This window comes from Nuphar pumila, chromosome 16 (genome assembly GCF_984573655.1).
Source record: "Nuphar pumila chromosome 16, dmNupPumi1.hap1.1, whole genome shotgun sequence".
Classification (NCBI taxonomy): domain Eukaryota; kingdom Viridiplantae; phylum Streptophyta; class Magnoliopsida; order Nymphaeales; family Nymphaeaceae; genus Nuphar; species Nuphar pumila.
Genome location: NC_143264.1, coordinates 87,269,130 through 87,281,668, shown reverse-complemented (window position 1 = coordinate 87,281,668; position 12,539 = coordinate 87,269,130). Strand labels below are relative to the sequence as shown.

Sequence of the window (12,539 nt, the reverse complement as noted above, 5' to 3'; positions counted from 1 at the left end):
CCTTAAATTTGAGGGGGAGTGTTAAGATATATATCTATATATATATACATATTGTTCTTTATGTAAACTATATACCCATCAGGGGTATTTTAGTCTTTTTAGTAGTGAACTAGTAGGAGCTAACTTTGTATTTTTTATTTTGTTTTTCATTATTTTTGTTTTTTATATTAATTGTAATGTGGCTGTTGGGGGGCTAGCCCAACAACTAGTTGGGCTGCCCCCATTCCTTCTTTCATTCTTCTTTCATGTATTATAAATAGGGGCTAGTTCCCCTTTCTATTGTTAATGCTTTTCTAAGCATTCTAACTCCTTTATGAGTTTATTATGAATACAATGTTATTATTTTTATTGTTGTTCTTGCTCTTGTGCCTTAGTGCATTGTATTGCCCAGTAGTGGCTGTTTGTATTGCTTATGTTGACTCTCTATATTGTCCCTTAGTGGTCTTGTGCATGTGCACTTTGTGTTTATGTTCTTGTAAGCCCTTGGAGGCTATTGTTTTGTATTTTTGTGTACTTTATTACAATATATATAATTTATTTACTGATTTTTTATTATATTATATATGTGTGTATATATACGTGTGTGTATGTGGTATTTTTATTTTAAACTCTTTGCATTAACCTTTGCAGCATTCAACCATTCGAAATGATAAAAATGTCCTCAAGAATGGTGGAGCTTTTGAAAATATGAAGTTACATTTTGGAGTTAAAAAAGCCACTTTTAATTTTTAAAATAAAATTACTAAAATACTTTTTACTTTTTTAAAATTGTTTTGGATCTTTTATTTTCTTCCAAAGCAAATAACCTCCTTATGCTACACTAAATGACAGGGCTCTCCTGAGGAGTTTATTTACAAAAATCAAGAAGCTCTAGAAAGTGAATATGTAAGCTCAAATCTTCATCACTGGATTGATTTGGTATTCGGATACAAGCAACGTGGCAAGCCAGCAGTTGAGGTACACGCATTTCTTGGACATTAGTTACATGACTTCACTAACTTAGGTATTTGGTATAGGTTCATATCCTAGTTAAAATCATGTACACTTGCATTAGTTTGATGGACGGTGTTTACAAGGCACTTGACAGTGATTGCTAGTAATGCTTGGTTACAGGCGGCAAATGTCTTCTACTATTTAACATATGAAGGCTCTGTTGATTTGGACACTGTGGAAGATGAATTGCAAAGATCTGCCATTGAAGACCAGATTGCTAATTTTGGTCAAACGCCTATTCAGATTTTTCGTAAGAAGCATCCTAGAAGAGGCCCACCAGTTCCAATTGCCCGTCCTTTATACTATGCTCCTGCATCCATAACTTTGACTTCCATCATTTCAGCTGCATCTCATCATCTGTCTGCTGTGTTGTTCATCAGTGTCTTGGACTCAAGTGTTGTCATTGTCAATCAGGGGCTTACCATGTCAGTTAAAATGTGGTTAACCACTCAACTGCATGCTGGTGGGAACTTCACATTTTCAGGCTCACAGGTTGGCTAATTTATTCTTATTAAGCGCTTTTCTTGCAAATTCTTGATATCTGTCTGATTATGTGCCCCAATTGTTGTAGGATCCTTTCTTTGGAATTGGTTCAGATATTCTGACTGCTCGAAAAATTGGTTCTCCATTTGCTGGAAATATTGAAGTTGGGTTGCAGTGTTTGGCTACATTACAAACTTCATCTGAAAATTTTGTGATTACTTGTGGCAACTGGGTAAACAGTTTCCAAATTATATCATTGAATAATGGGAGGGTGGTTCAAAGCATCAAACAACACAAGGATGTAGTCAGCTGTATTTCGGGTACTTCATGTTTTCACCTTATTTTTCTTCTGAATCCTTTTATAGATTCCTAGATTCAATAGTAAGTTACATTGGTGCTGATTTTGGAAGCTACCCACTAGGAGAATTCCAGGCACAGTTTTGACACAGTAATACTGGGTGGTTTCTTACTTTTGGTGAAAAGCTCACTGCATCTAATTGGATGGCTAGAACATAAAGACAACAGCATGAGGAATTATATAATTAATTTCTAACCAGAAACCTTTGTGCAACCTAAATTTATTTGAGCATTTTATGTTAATGCATTGCTTGTTTATTACATAATGTTGCCCACTCTGTTGCAGCTTTGATATTAACTTTTTTTGTTTGTGTTAATGAGGATAATGTGATGTAGCACAGGTGTTACAGCAACACCTCCTCTTCACCCATAATTTGCAGTTTAATGCAAGGTTGTAAGTATCGTATCGTTACCTGTATCGGTCAGGCAAAAATTAGCTTGTATCATATCGTAAATGTATCTTAAATTTTTAATATTTTTTTTTATTTCAAAAAATAAATAGCAAAAATTGTAAAAAAATCATAACACATGAAACAATGATGAATTGCACAAAATACAGCCATAAAATTACATATGAAGCATTTGTCTCTATGAACTACCTAAGACTCTTGCAATTAAGAACATGCCACAAGAATCATACTTTCATATTACAAAAACAAAATATTATATAAAACCTCAATAATCATAATCATCACCATCATCTTCTTCTTCTTCTCCTCCTGCTAAAATTAATAACGAACATTGCAACTTATAATTGACAATGTAAATAAAAGGCAACTACATAATTTAAATTTTAAACACAATTAAAGCCTTAACTAACAATATTAAATTCACACCCAAGTCATAACTAAACTACTAAGAGTTCATGATAACTAAAAACATTACATTTAACCAACATCTTACATGCTAATCTTCATCTCTAAAGTTCTAAACTATAAAGATCTTAAAACTAAACTATCTTTTAGAGCTTATTTGCCAACGTTAGGACAATAACTCGTCAGTATTGCATCCAACTGCCACGCGCTCTTCGGCCATTTTTTTTGGCAAGTGGGTCATCATCATCATCTTTAAAATCTGAACAATGGTTGGAAGTCCTTCACACTTTTGCAAAATTCTTCTTTGAATTTATTCTAGTTCGGCAATAACATCAGCATGAAAAGTGGCAGTAAAAAAGTAACTTTTGTTTTTTTTAAAACGTGCCGAAGGTGTATCGTACGATACGGGTCGATACAAGGGTGTATTGTACGATATACCCAATACAGATATGTATTTAAAGGGACATCTAGTCTCTATTCGTTTCAATACTTTTTTAAGCATTTCAACTCAATAAAGATCTATTATTTTATGTTCTTTTGTGTAAGCCCATTGGTGGCTTTTTATGATCTTTTGTATTTGCCATAGATTGGCTTGTGTATTGTCCCTTTGAGGACTTGTGCTTGTGCACTCTCTTTTGTTTATTGTATGTAGGGATGCACACGAGCCAAGTTCGAGCCAAGCCTAGGCTATTTGAACTCGGCTCAGTTCAAAGTATTTTTGTCCAAGCTCGGCTCGAGCTCGGAGCCAAGCTTGAATGGCTTTGTCCAGACACGGCTCGGTTCTGAGCCAAGCTTCAAGGCATTCCAAAGAAAATCATCTTTTAAATATATTTTTGAAGGTGGGTTTCGAACCCTAACCTCTCTCAAGTTTCCCATGTGACCCACTACTAAGCCAAAGCATACAATTTGGTCATTGACACCGAAAATAATATATACATACTAAAAGTACTTTGTATTAACAGCAAGAAAAGTGAAAAACGGGATTCGAACTACGATCCCTTTGATAAAAACCCAACAGCCTAACCATTACAGTAACAATAACTTGTTGATTATTTTTGCAAACATATTATATATATACGTGTATCCGAGCCTAGCGAGCTTTATCGAGCTCAGTAGGCTGATCAAGCTTGGCTTGTTTGCTCGTCCGAGCCTTAAAACCATGTTCAAGCTCGGCTCATTTAAAGCACGGATGAGCTTCAGGCCGAGCTTAACCGAACCGGCTCGGTTCATTGTGCATTTCTAATTGTATGCCCTTATGGCTCTTTTGTATTCCTCGTGCTTTTATTACAAAGGGGTTGTCAGGATCTTGGGAGGGGGTTAACCCTATAAACCAAGTTACCTCCTTGTGACAAAATTGGGCATGACCAGTTTTTTCAAAACCTGTTTTATATCAGCTTTTTCAAAACATGGTTTGCATGGAAACCAGGTTTTGTGTCAATCTAAACTTGAATCAAACCTGGTTTTCATGTGAAAACCAGGTTTAACACCCAAAACTAGGTTTTCAACCAGGTTTTGGCTGTCACCTAAACAGACCCATAGTCTTTTTTTTTTACTTATGCTAGATGAACTGGTCATAAAGCCACAAGCTGACTCACAAAACCACTGATGGATGCATAAACAACGATATTTGTTCTATCCTGTTTTCCAGTGTCTGTTATACTTTGCTACATATTCATATGCCATGTACCAAAACGGTGACAAGGGTGTGGTTAACATTAGCAGTGCACCCTTATGCATCAATTAATCAACCTGTTTGAACAATTTGTTCTGCACTTTTCCTTATCTTGAAAGTTTCCATTATGTTTAGTTAAAGAACAGCCTTTTTAGTGTTGAAGTGCCTTTGAACCTTGGCTATACATTTAGGCGTTCATCTATTCCCTTTTATTAAGATGTCACATGTATTGCATGCTGAGTGTTTACCTTCATGTGGTGTCTCTTTGTTTCTTTCAAATTGGTTTCTCAATGTCTGTAAAATACAGAATGGAAAATGTTGTGAAAGGATCATTTTCTACTTCGGTCTTCCCATCTTCACATCCAATGTCGCTGCATAAGCTGAATTTTTAATAAGACTTATTTTGCGCAGGTTGTCCATTTTATTTAGTCTTTAGTTGGAATACCGATTGTTTTTTCTTCCTCTTCCTGGAGCTCTGCAACTGAAAATTCACCTAATTTTGGGTTGGGCACAAGTTCCAACTGTTTTAAACTCTAGTTTTTGTTCCAACAGTGAATGCAATAAATAGTTGTATGTACTAGAGAAATTTCAATCTCTTTTACACCTATTCATTTTGTTGCAGTGGCTTCAGATGGAAGTGTTGTTGCCACCGGTAGCTATGATACGACAGTGATGGTGTGGGATGTTTGTGTCAAAGCTTCAGAAAGGCGTGCTCGTCAGGTGCAAACTGAACTCTCCAGAAAAGACCATATTGTGTCTGATACTCCATTCCATATTCTGTGTGGCCATGATGATATCATCACTTGCTTATTTGTAAGTGTAGAACTGGACATCGTAATCAGTGGGTCAAAAGATGGAACTTGCATTTTCCACTCCTTGCGAGAAGGTAGGTACATAAGATCCATTCAGAATCCATCTGGGAGTGCTATCTCAAAACTAGTTGTGTCACAGCATGGCAACTTGGTGTTTTATGCAAGTGATGATCTTAGCCTACATCTTTACTCCATCAATGGGAAACATATTGCCAGCTCAGAATCCATTGGTCGGATCCACTGTATTGAACTTAGCAGATGTGGTGAATACCTTGCTTGTGCTGGTGATCAAGGACACATCATTCTTAGATCCATGCATTCTCTTGATGTTATCATGAAGTACGATGGAATTGGGAAGGTCATAACAGCCCTTACTGTGACCCCTGAGGGATGCTTCTTAGCTGGGACTAAGGAAGGGAGTGTTCTGGTTTATTCCATTGAAACTCCTCAGCTGCGTAGAAGTAATATCTCTCGCAGTGCTAAAGTCCAAAAATTCAGCAGCTGATAGATGTAAAGGTGTTAAATTGACATCTTAATATGGCAACGGTGGCTGTTTTCTGCGGGTAATTATTTTGAACTCAATCTGACATTTGTATGTAGTCAGCATGATTGATTTATTAGGAATTGACTTTGTATCATGTTTTTTCCATGAAAAAATGTTTGAATTGTTTCCTACCATCGATTTTGGACTGACAGAAAAAACTCATAGGTGTGTTCAGCATGGTTTGTTTGCTAGGGATCACACCTTGGGTCATATATTTATGACGTAAAAATACGACTTTTTTGGTTCATTGTGGCCCATTATTTTTTGGAGCCTATTTAAAACCTGCTTACATGTTGCAAACACATGATCCTAACCTATTTTCTACTGAACAAACTATGTAGATTACATGAAATTTTAAAAAAAAAGTCAAAAAGTAGTATTTTCTACTAGATTGTATTTACAAATGACACACACACACACACACACACACACACACACACACATATATATATATATATATATATATATATTGAGTAACTAGAATATGAGAACTAGAAATATGGGCATTTCCTACACTTTTTTTGCAAATCCAACCATGTGGATGTGCTTGGCATGGTGAATTTGCTAGGAACCAACCATTGGATCATGTATTTTCGATGAAAAATGTGACTTTTGAATGCTTGAATATTTATGAAGATTATGAACCATTGATTTTAAAACCTTAAAAAAATCATGTTTATGCATCAAAATTGAATGAATAAAGAGTGGGTTCTTATAAATCCAAGCATGTAGATTGCATCAGATTCAAGAGAGGACAAAAAATCCATGAAAATAGTGGTTCACAATTAGTTTTCATATTTCCAGTTATCATATTCTAGTGATTATATATATATATATATATATATATATATATATATATATATATATATATATATATATATATCTGTGTGTGTGTGTGTGGGGGGGGGGGGGGGGGGGGCGTAATATTTGGTGCCTTTTGAAGGCACCAAATTATTGAGCTTAAAATCATACGTTTTAATTATTTTTTGTAAATTAAAGCTTGTGGATGTGATCTACAATGTTTATTGGAAAATGAGTTCTGAATCATATAATTCTGACACATAAGCAGGTTTTTTAAGGGCTTAAAAAAATTAACGGTCTTCAATGCACTAAAATTTCTTGACTCCAAAAGTCATGTTTTTTAATCGAAATAACAATCCAAGTTTTGATCCTTAGCAAACAAACCTTCCTCAACACATCTATGTGGTCAGATCGAGTTAATAAAGCTCGAACTATGATTTTCAGCTCAATAGTTCCATATACTATGGTGCCTTCAAAGGCACTAAATATTAATCCATTTATATATAGCTTCTGATTCAGCATTTTGCAGCTGAACGATATGTGAAATTGTTACCGAATGCAACATCATAGAAGCCACTATTGAAGGAGATGCAAACACTTTCATATTTATCAGAGGGTGAAGGTCTATCAGCATGCATTTGTTGTATTATAAATCCTTGTTTCATTTATTATTTGCCTCTCCAGGGGCTACTTTATCAATTTGTACATAGGAAACATTGTAACATTATTTGGCTTTTTTTGTCATTTTACATATTGTGCATCAACTAAAGCTCGGTTCTGAAACAATACGAGTTGATCAAGGTTTTCTTCTTTTTCTATTAACTTCAACATTGCTGCATAACCACATCCATAATGCATTGTTCTCATATGATATATCTCGTTCTTGCAAGAGATTCAGACCCATTTTTACTTTAGATTCCTTTTGAAGTGATTAACATAACTTCTCGCATTTAGAAGTGCTTTCTAAACCAGCTTAATAGGCAGCATGTAGCAAGTTTTAAGCTTTCTGCTCTAGCTCCATCAGAAGTGCCCTTTCCAGGGATATATATGTGGCAAATCCTCCACCATGCAGTGAAAAAATTCATCAAACCAAAGCTGTTAAAGTATTGCCTAGCAGTCTTTCATAACTCAGCTTGTATTTGAAGCCTGTAGTGAGGCATTAGTTGAGGAGTAGGATTAAATGGCACAAGGTAAAGACTTGATTTGGGTGGAAGGAAAATTAGTACCTAGTAGATTAGATTTTTGCGTTAAGGAGTTTAGGGAGTATGCCATGTTAAGGTTTTAAGAAATAAATTTATGGTTACAACAGTTGCAAGTTCGGATATTAGGGTTTTGGGTTCTGTAGTTTGGGGCTTTTGAGCTTTAGGTCTTGGGTTCTAGGGTATGGGTTTTAGAGTTTAGGGATTTAGGGTTTAAGGTTTAAGGTTTTAGGGTTTATGATCTAAGATTTAAGGGTCTTAAGATTTCAGGCTTTAAGGTTCTGGGATTCAAGACTTGTTGTTTAGGGTCGAGGGTTGAGGGATTAGGGTTATATGGGTTTTGGTATTAGCTATTCGGGGTTTGAGGTTTAGGGTTTAGGATTTTAAGTTCTAGGGTTTATGGTGCATGGTTTTAGAGTTGTATGATTTAGGCTTCAGGGTTTTGGGATTTTCAATGAGTAACGTGGGGGTTAGGCTCACCCTCGCCAGTTCATTCCAAAAGATAGCCTTGTTGTGGCAAAGAACAAAGAGAGAGAGAGAGAGAGAGAGAGAGAGAGAGAGAGAGAGAGAGAGAGAGAGAGATTGGTGTTGTCCTAGTAAGTTTGTGGTTTTTAAGGTTTCTTGGTGTGGGAGAAGCTAAAGCCATTGTTTCCCATAGTAGTCAGAGTTTCAATAGGGTAATGGGGTATATTTCTTTAAATGTAAAATGTGGTTTGCAGGGTGTAACTCAAGTAAAGGATGATACTTGCTCAGAATGTCCAAGAAAGGGTTTGGCAAGTCAACCCAAACTGTGTGTGTGTATATATATGTGTGTGTGTGTGTGTGTGGAAATGAAAACCTACGCACCGTGCTAAATAAAACATGATAATAGATTCTTTGTTTACTCTTGTCGGACGTGCAAGTTAATTGTTGGGGTATAAAAAAACCTTGTAATTTTCAAAAAATTAGCCAATGTTCAAAATCACAAATGTTTATAATTAAGTGTCATTTTAACCTTTGCACAGGGTTCGTGCGATATATCGGTACACTCCTTGGGTATCACACCATCTCACTTAAAAGTAGATTTGCATGATTCTTTTTTTCAGACCTCACAAAATTTTCATAAATATATTTACGAACCTCCTGTTAAACTGATACTTTAAAATGTCGCAAATATCATACTAAATTTGTATACATGGTATGAAATTCGTGAGATATAGTGTGAGCTTCATGTTAATATATTGTAACCGCAAATATTTTTCTAAATCCATATGCATAGTATGAAGTTCGCATACCCATATATATGTGAACGTCCTAGTTGAAACATTGCAAACTAACTTCGCCTATATAATATGAAGTCCAATTGAGACTTAAGTAGATCCGCAAATAAGGGAAGATCTGCTCAAGTTTTTGGCATGTGAATTTTCTTTCATTCACATGCTTGTTTTATCGTATATAAAGTTGCTTGTGTTCATTTTGTTCATTTTTCTTGTTTGTTTTTTAAAGAACCCTAACCTTTTTTCTTCTAAAATGCACAACTTTTCTCTTCTCCTCTTATGGTGATTCTCATGAAATCGCAGCAATTCTCTTGAAATTGATTTGCTTGTCTTTTAGTTAATATTGAGTGTTTTTTTTAATGAGGCTAAGGTTTATTGTGCACAAACCTTAAATATGGGTTTTCATAGTGCAAAGAAAGTGATAGATACAATGAATTTTGATTTAATTAACAAATAATGATGACATAGACTATAAAGAATCAAACAATATTGATGATGAAACAATATGAAAAGACCAAGAATCTGACGACATTAGACAAATAATGGTGGTTGAAAACATTGCACAAGTGGCAAGTGAAAAGTCGACCCCTTGGTATGGTTGTATAAGTTATATTAGCATTTGTTGGGTAGCATAATTGTCTTATGTTTTTACACTAATAATTTTGAATATTTTCAATGACTAACAACTAGATCAAATGATCAAAAAATTGTTTTTGACAAAAGATTTAATGATCTTCAGCACTATAGCAAGTTTTTAAAGGATTATATTATGAGGAATAATTATAAAACAAAATTCGTGAGGAGTTGTAATAACAGTCATTGTCATATATATGAAAAAGAACCCAAAAAGTATGATTGATTGACCATTAGATCTATTACATAAAGGTACACGGAGCAACATTCTTTCAAGTGAAAAAATATGAAAGTGATGATACATATAGTGAATCATTGGACAACCTTATAGTAGAAAAAGTGTCTTCCAAGTGGATTTCAGGTATTATTCATAAACACATATACGATAATCTGAAGATAACTCTAAGAAAAATCATGAATGATATCAGTCGCGAGGAAGGTATGGAGATTTCTTACAAACAAGCATAGTGTGGACGAAAATGAACAAGGGAGACACTATATAAACAAGATTTAATGATCTTCAACACTATCGCAAGTTTTTAAAAGATTATATTATGATGAATAAGTATAAAGCAAAATTTGTGAGGAGCTGTAATAACAGAGTCATTGTTGTATATATAAAAAAGAACCCAAAAAGTAGTTGATTGACCATTAGAGATCTATTACATAAAGGTACACTGAGCAACATTCTTTCAAGTAAAAAAATATGAAAGTGATGATACATATGGTGGATTATTGGACAACCTTATAGTAGAAAAAGTATCTTCCAAGTGGATTTAAGGTATTATTCACAAACACATATACGATAATCCAAAGATAACTCTAAGAAAAATCATGAATGATATCAGTCGCGAGGAAGGTGGAAGGTATAGAGATTTTTTACAAACAAGCATGGTGTGGACGGAAACGAACAAGGGAGACACTATGTAGTTCATTCGAAAAGTCTTTCCGGATGCTTTCGACCTATTTGGATAATTTGATGAAGGCTATTCGATGATCGCTATGGTATATTCAGATCGATTAAAAAGGTCGATTTAAGTATCTGTTCTTATCCTTTTGTCTATGCATCGCTGGATTTTTAAAGGATGCTCATAAGTTCTTATGATAGGTAGCACATTCTTAAAAGGAAGATACATGGATATATTATTGTCGGCCTATAGTACTGATCTTTATGGTAAGATGTTTTCTGTAGCATTTGCAGTTGTGGATAAAGTCGAACAATTCATAGGCATGGTTTTCTGAGCATGTGAAGGAAGAACTCGCTATCTTATTTGATTATAAAGTAAAATTACAACTTTCAGTTATCTCAGGTAGGCATGAAGGTTTAAAGTATAGTCTTCCACACCTGATTGACATGTTATGTTGGATATTGCATGAAGCACTTGACGGAGAACTTTTTTAAGAAATTTGGTCCACCAATAAGTTCACTTTGGTGGAGCACAGCCCAAGCAGTCATAAGATAATAATATAATTAGTTTCTTCGAAAGGCCCAGGAGCAAGATGAAGTTGCACACCATTATATTGCTATTGATGTGGATCCAAAATATTGGGCTAATAGTTACTTTCCAACAATAAGATATGGGTGGATTCTCGCCATATGTGACATGCCCCTAATTCCTTTTATTGAGAAGTTTTGTCTTATGTTGAAACTTTTCAAAAAAAGAAAGAAAGTCGCAGAGTAAATAATAGGGGTTATGGTGCCTAAGGTAAAAAAAAGATAGAGAAGTTGAAGATAAAGCTATAACAAGTATGTGTGCAAGTAATACATTATCACTGACATGGGCACGAAGCTCATGATTGATCTTACAGTTACAATATTGATCTTGACAAACAAAAATGCTCTTATGAAGAGTGAAAAGTCCGTAGGATTTCATGTTTACCTATGCTTTGTAAAATGTGTATTTGTTAAGAGTTGTTTAATTAATTGCTTCTTGGTATTTATCTATTTTTTTAATAAACTACTTCAATGTCTTATGTAATCTGTTTATTAAGAGTTGTTTAAAGAATTGCTTTTTTGTATTTAATTATTATTTTTTAATGAATTGATCTAATGTCTATTTGTTAAGTGGTTTGTTGTTTTATAGGGTGGTTTGGCTTTGACCCTTACACCTAAGGATGGGATACGGGTCGGGTGGCCTGATAGGCCAAGCCGACCCAACCCGCCATGGGTCGGGTTTGGGTCAAGGTTTTAGGCTCAGGCTTGTAAGCTACTGGGATAAAACCCAGCCTGTTATATATATGGGTCGAGTTTGGATCGGCCCACGGGCTACCAAGCCGGCCTAACGGGCCTCAACTATTTATTAATTTTTAATAATATAAAAAATAATTAATTGCATAGTAACTTGGTAACTATTATTATTACCTAATTATTTACATTAGTTTTATGAAAACTAGAAAGATAGTTAGTTGGGTACATGGGAACTTGTTCATTATTTATTATTTACCAAATTAGTTGCATTAATTAGTTGGGTTTGGGTCGAGCCCAGACCCAGTCCAGCCTGCTTCACATTGGGCCAATGGGTCAGGTCATGGGCTACTCATCAAACCCGAGCTTGTTAAGAATCAGGCCAACCCGATGCTCACTCTTAGTTACACCCATTAGAGGTCTAACTGTACACATAATTGAACTTCACAAAATTGTAAAACATTGGATGTAAATTTGAGTGAATTGTCAAAAATTATATTCAAATTTGAAAAAATTATCAAAGATTATATGTAAAATTTACTGAAATATTTTTTAAATGTAGTCATTTCAGTTTTAATGTTTTGTATGTTTAATTTCATACTGCAAAAGATGTGCAAGAGTCGAATTGTCAAAAACGAACATGCTCATACATTACATTCATTCCATCCATTGAAAAATTGAATATGATCATACATTGCATTCATTCCATTGATTCAAAAAATGAACTTGCCCATACAATTGCATTCATTTCATTCATTCAAAAATGAACTTGCTCATATAATTGCATTC

At 34.7% G+C, this 12,539-nt stretch overlaps 1 protein-coding gene across 5 annotated transcripts in view; it reads left to right on the top strand.

Moving 5' to 3' along the window:
- Positions 1 to 7,293, top strand: part of LOC149814009 (binding protein) — a 164,076-nt gene extending 156,783 nt beyond the window's left edge. For 4 of the 5 annotated variants that reach the window (XM_089992500.1, XM_089992499.1, XM_089992502.1 and 1 more), the window contains 5 exons: positions 832 to 957; positions 1,114 to 1,485; positions 1,565 to 1,796; positions 4,943 to 5,695; positions 7,007 to 7,293. In XM_089992500.1, coding sequence (XP_089848626.1) covers positions 832 to 957; positions 1,114 to 1,485; positions 1,565 to 1,796; positions 4,943 to 5,637 — 1,425 coding nt within the window. In that variant the 3' untranslated portion in view covers positions 5,638 to 5,695; positions 7,007 to 7,293. Of the gene's footprint in view, positions 1 to 831; positions 958 to 1,113; positions 1,486 to 1,564; positions 1,797 to 4,942; positions 5,696 to 7,006 lie in introns of those variants that run through there. The other variant, XM_089992503.1, reaches the window with a different exon arrangement.
- The last annotated feature ends 5,246 nt before the right edge of the window (positions 7,294 to 12,539 follow it).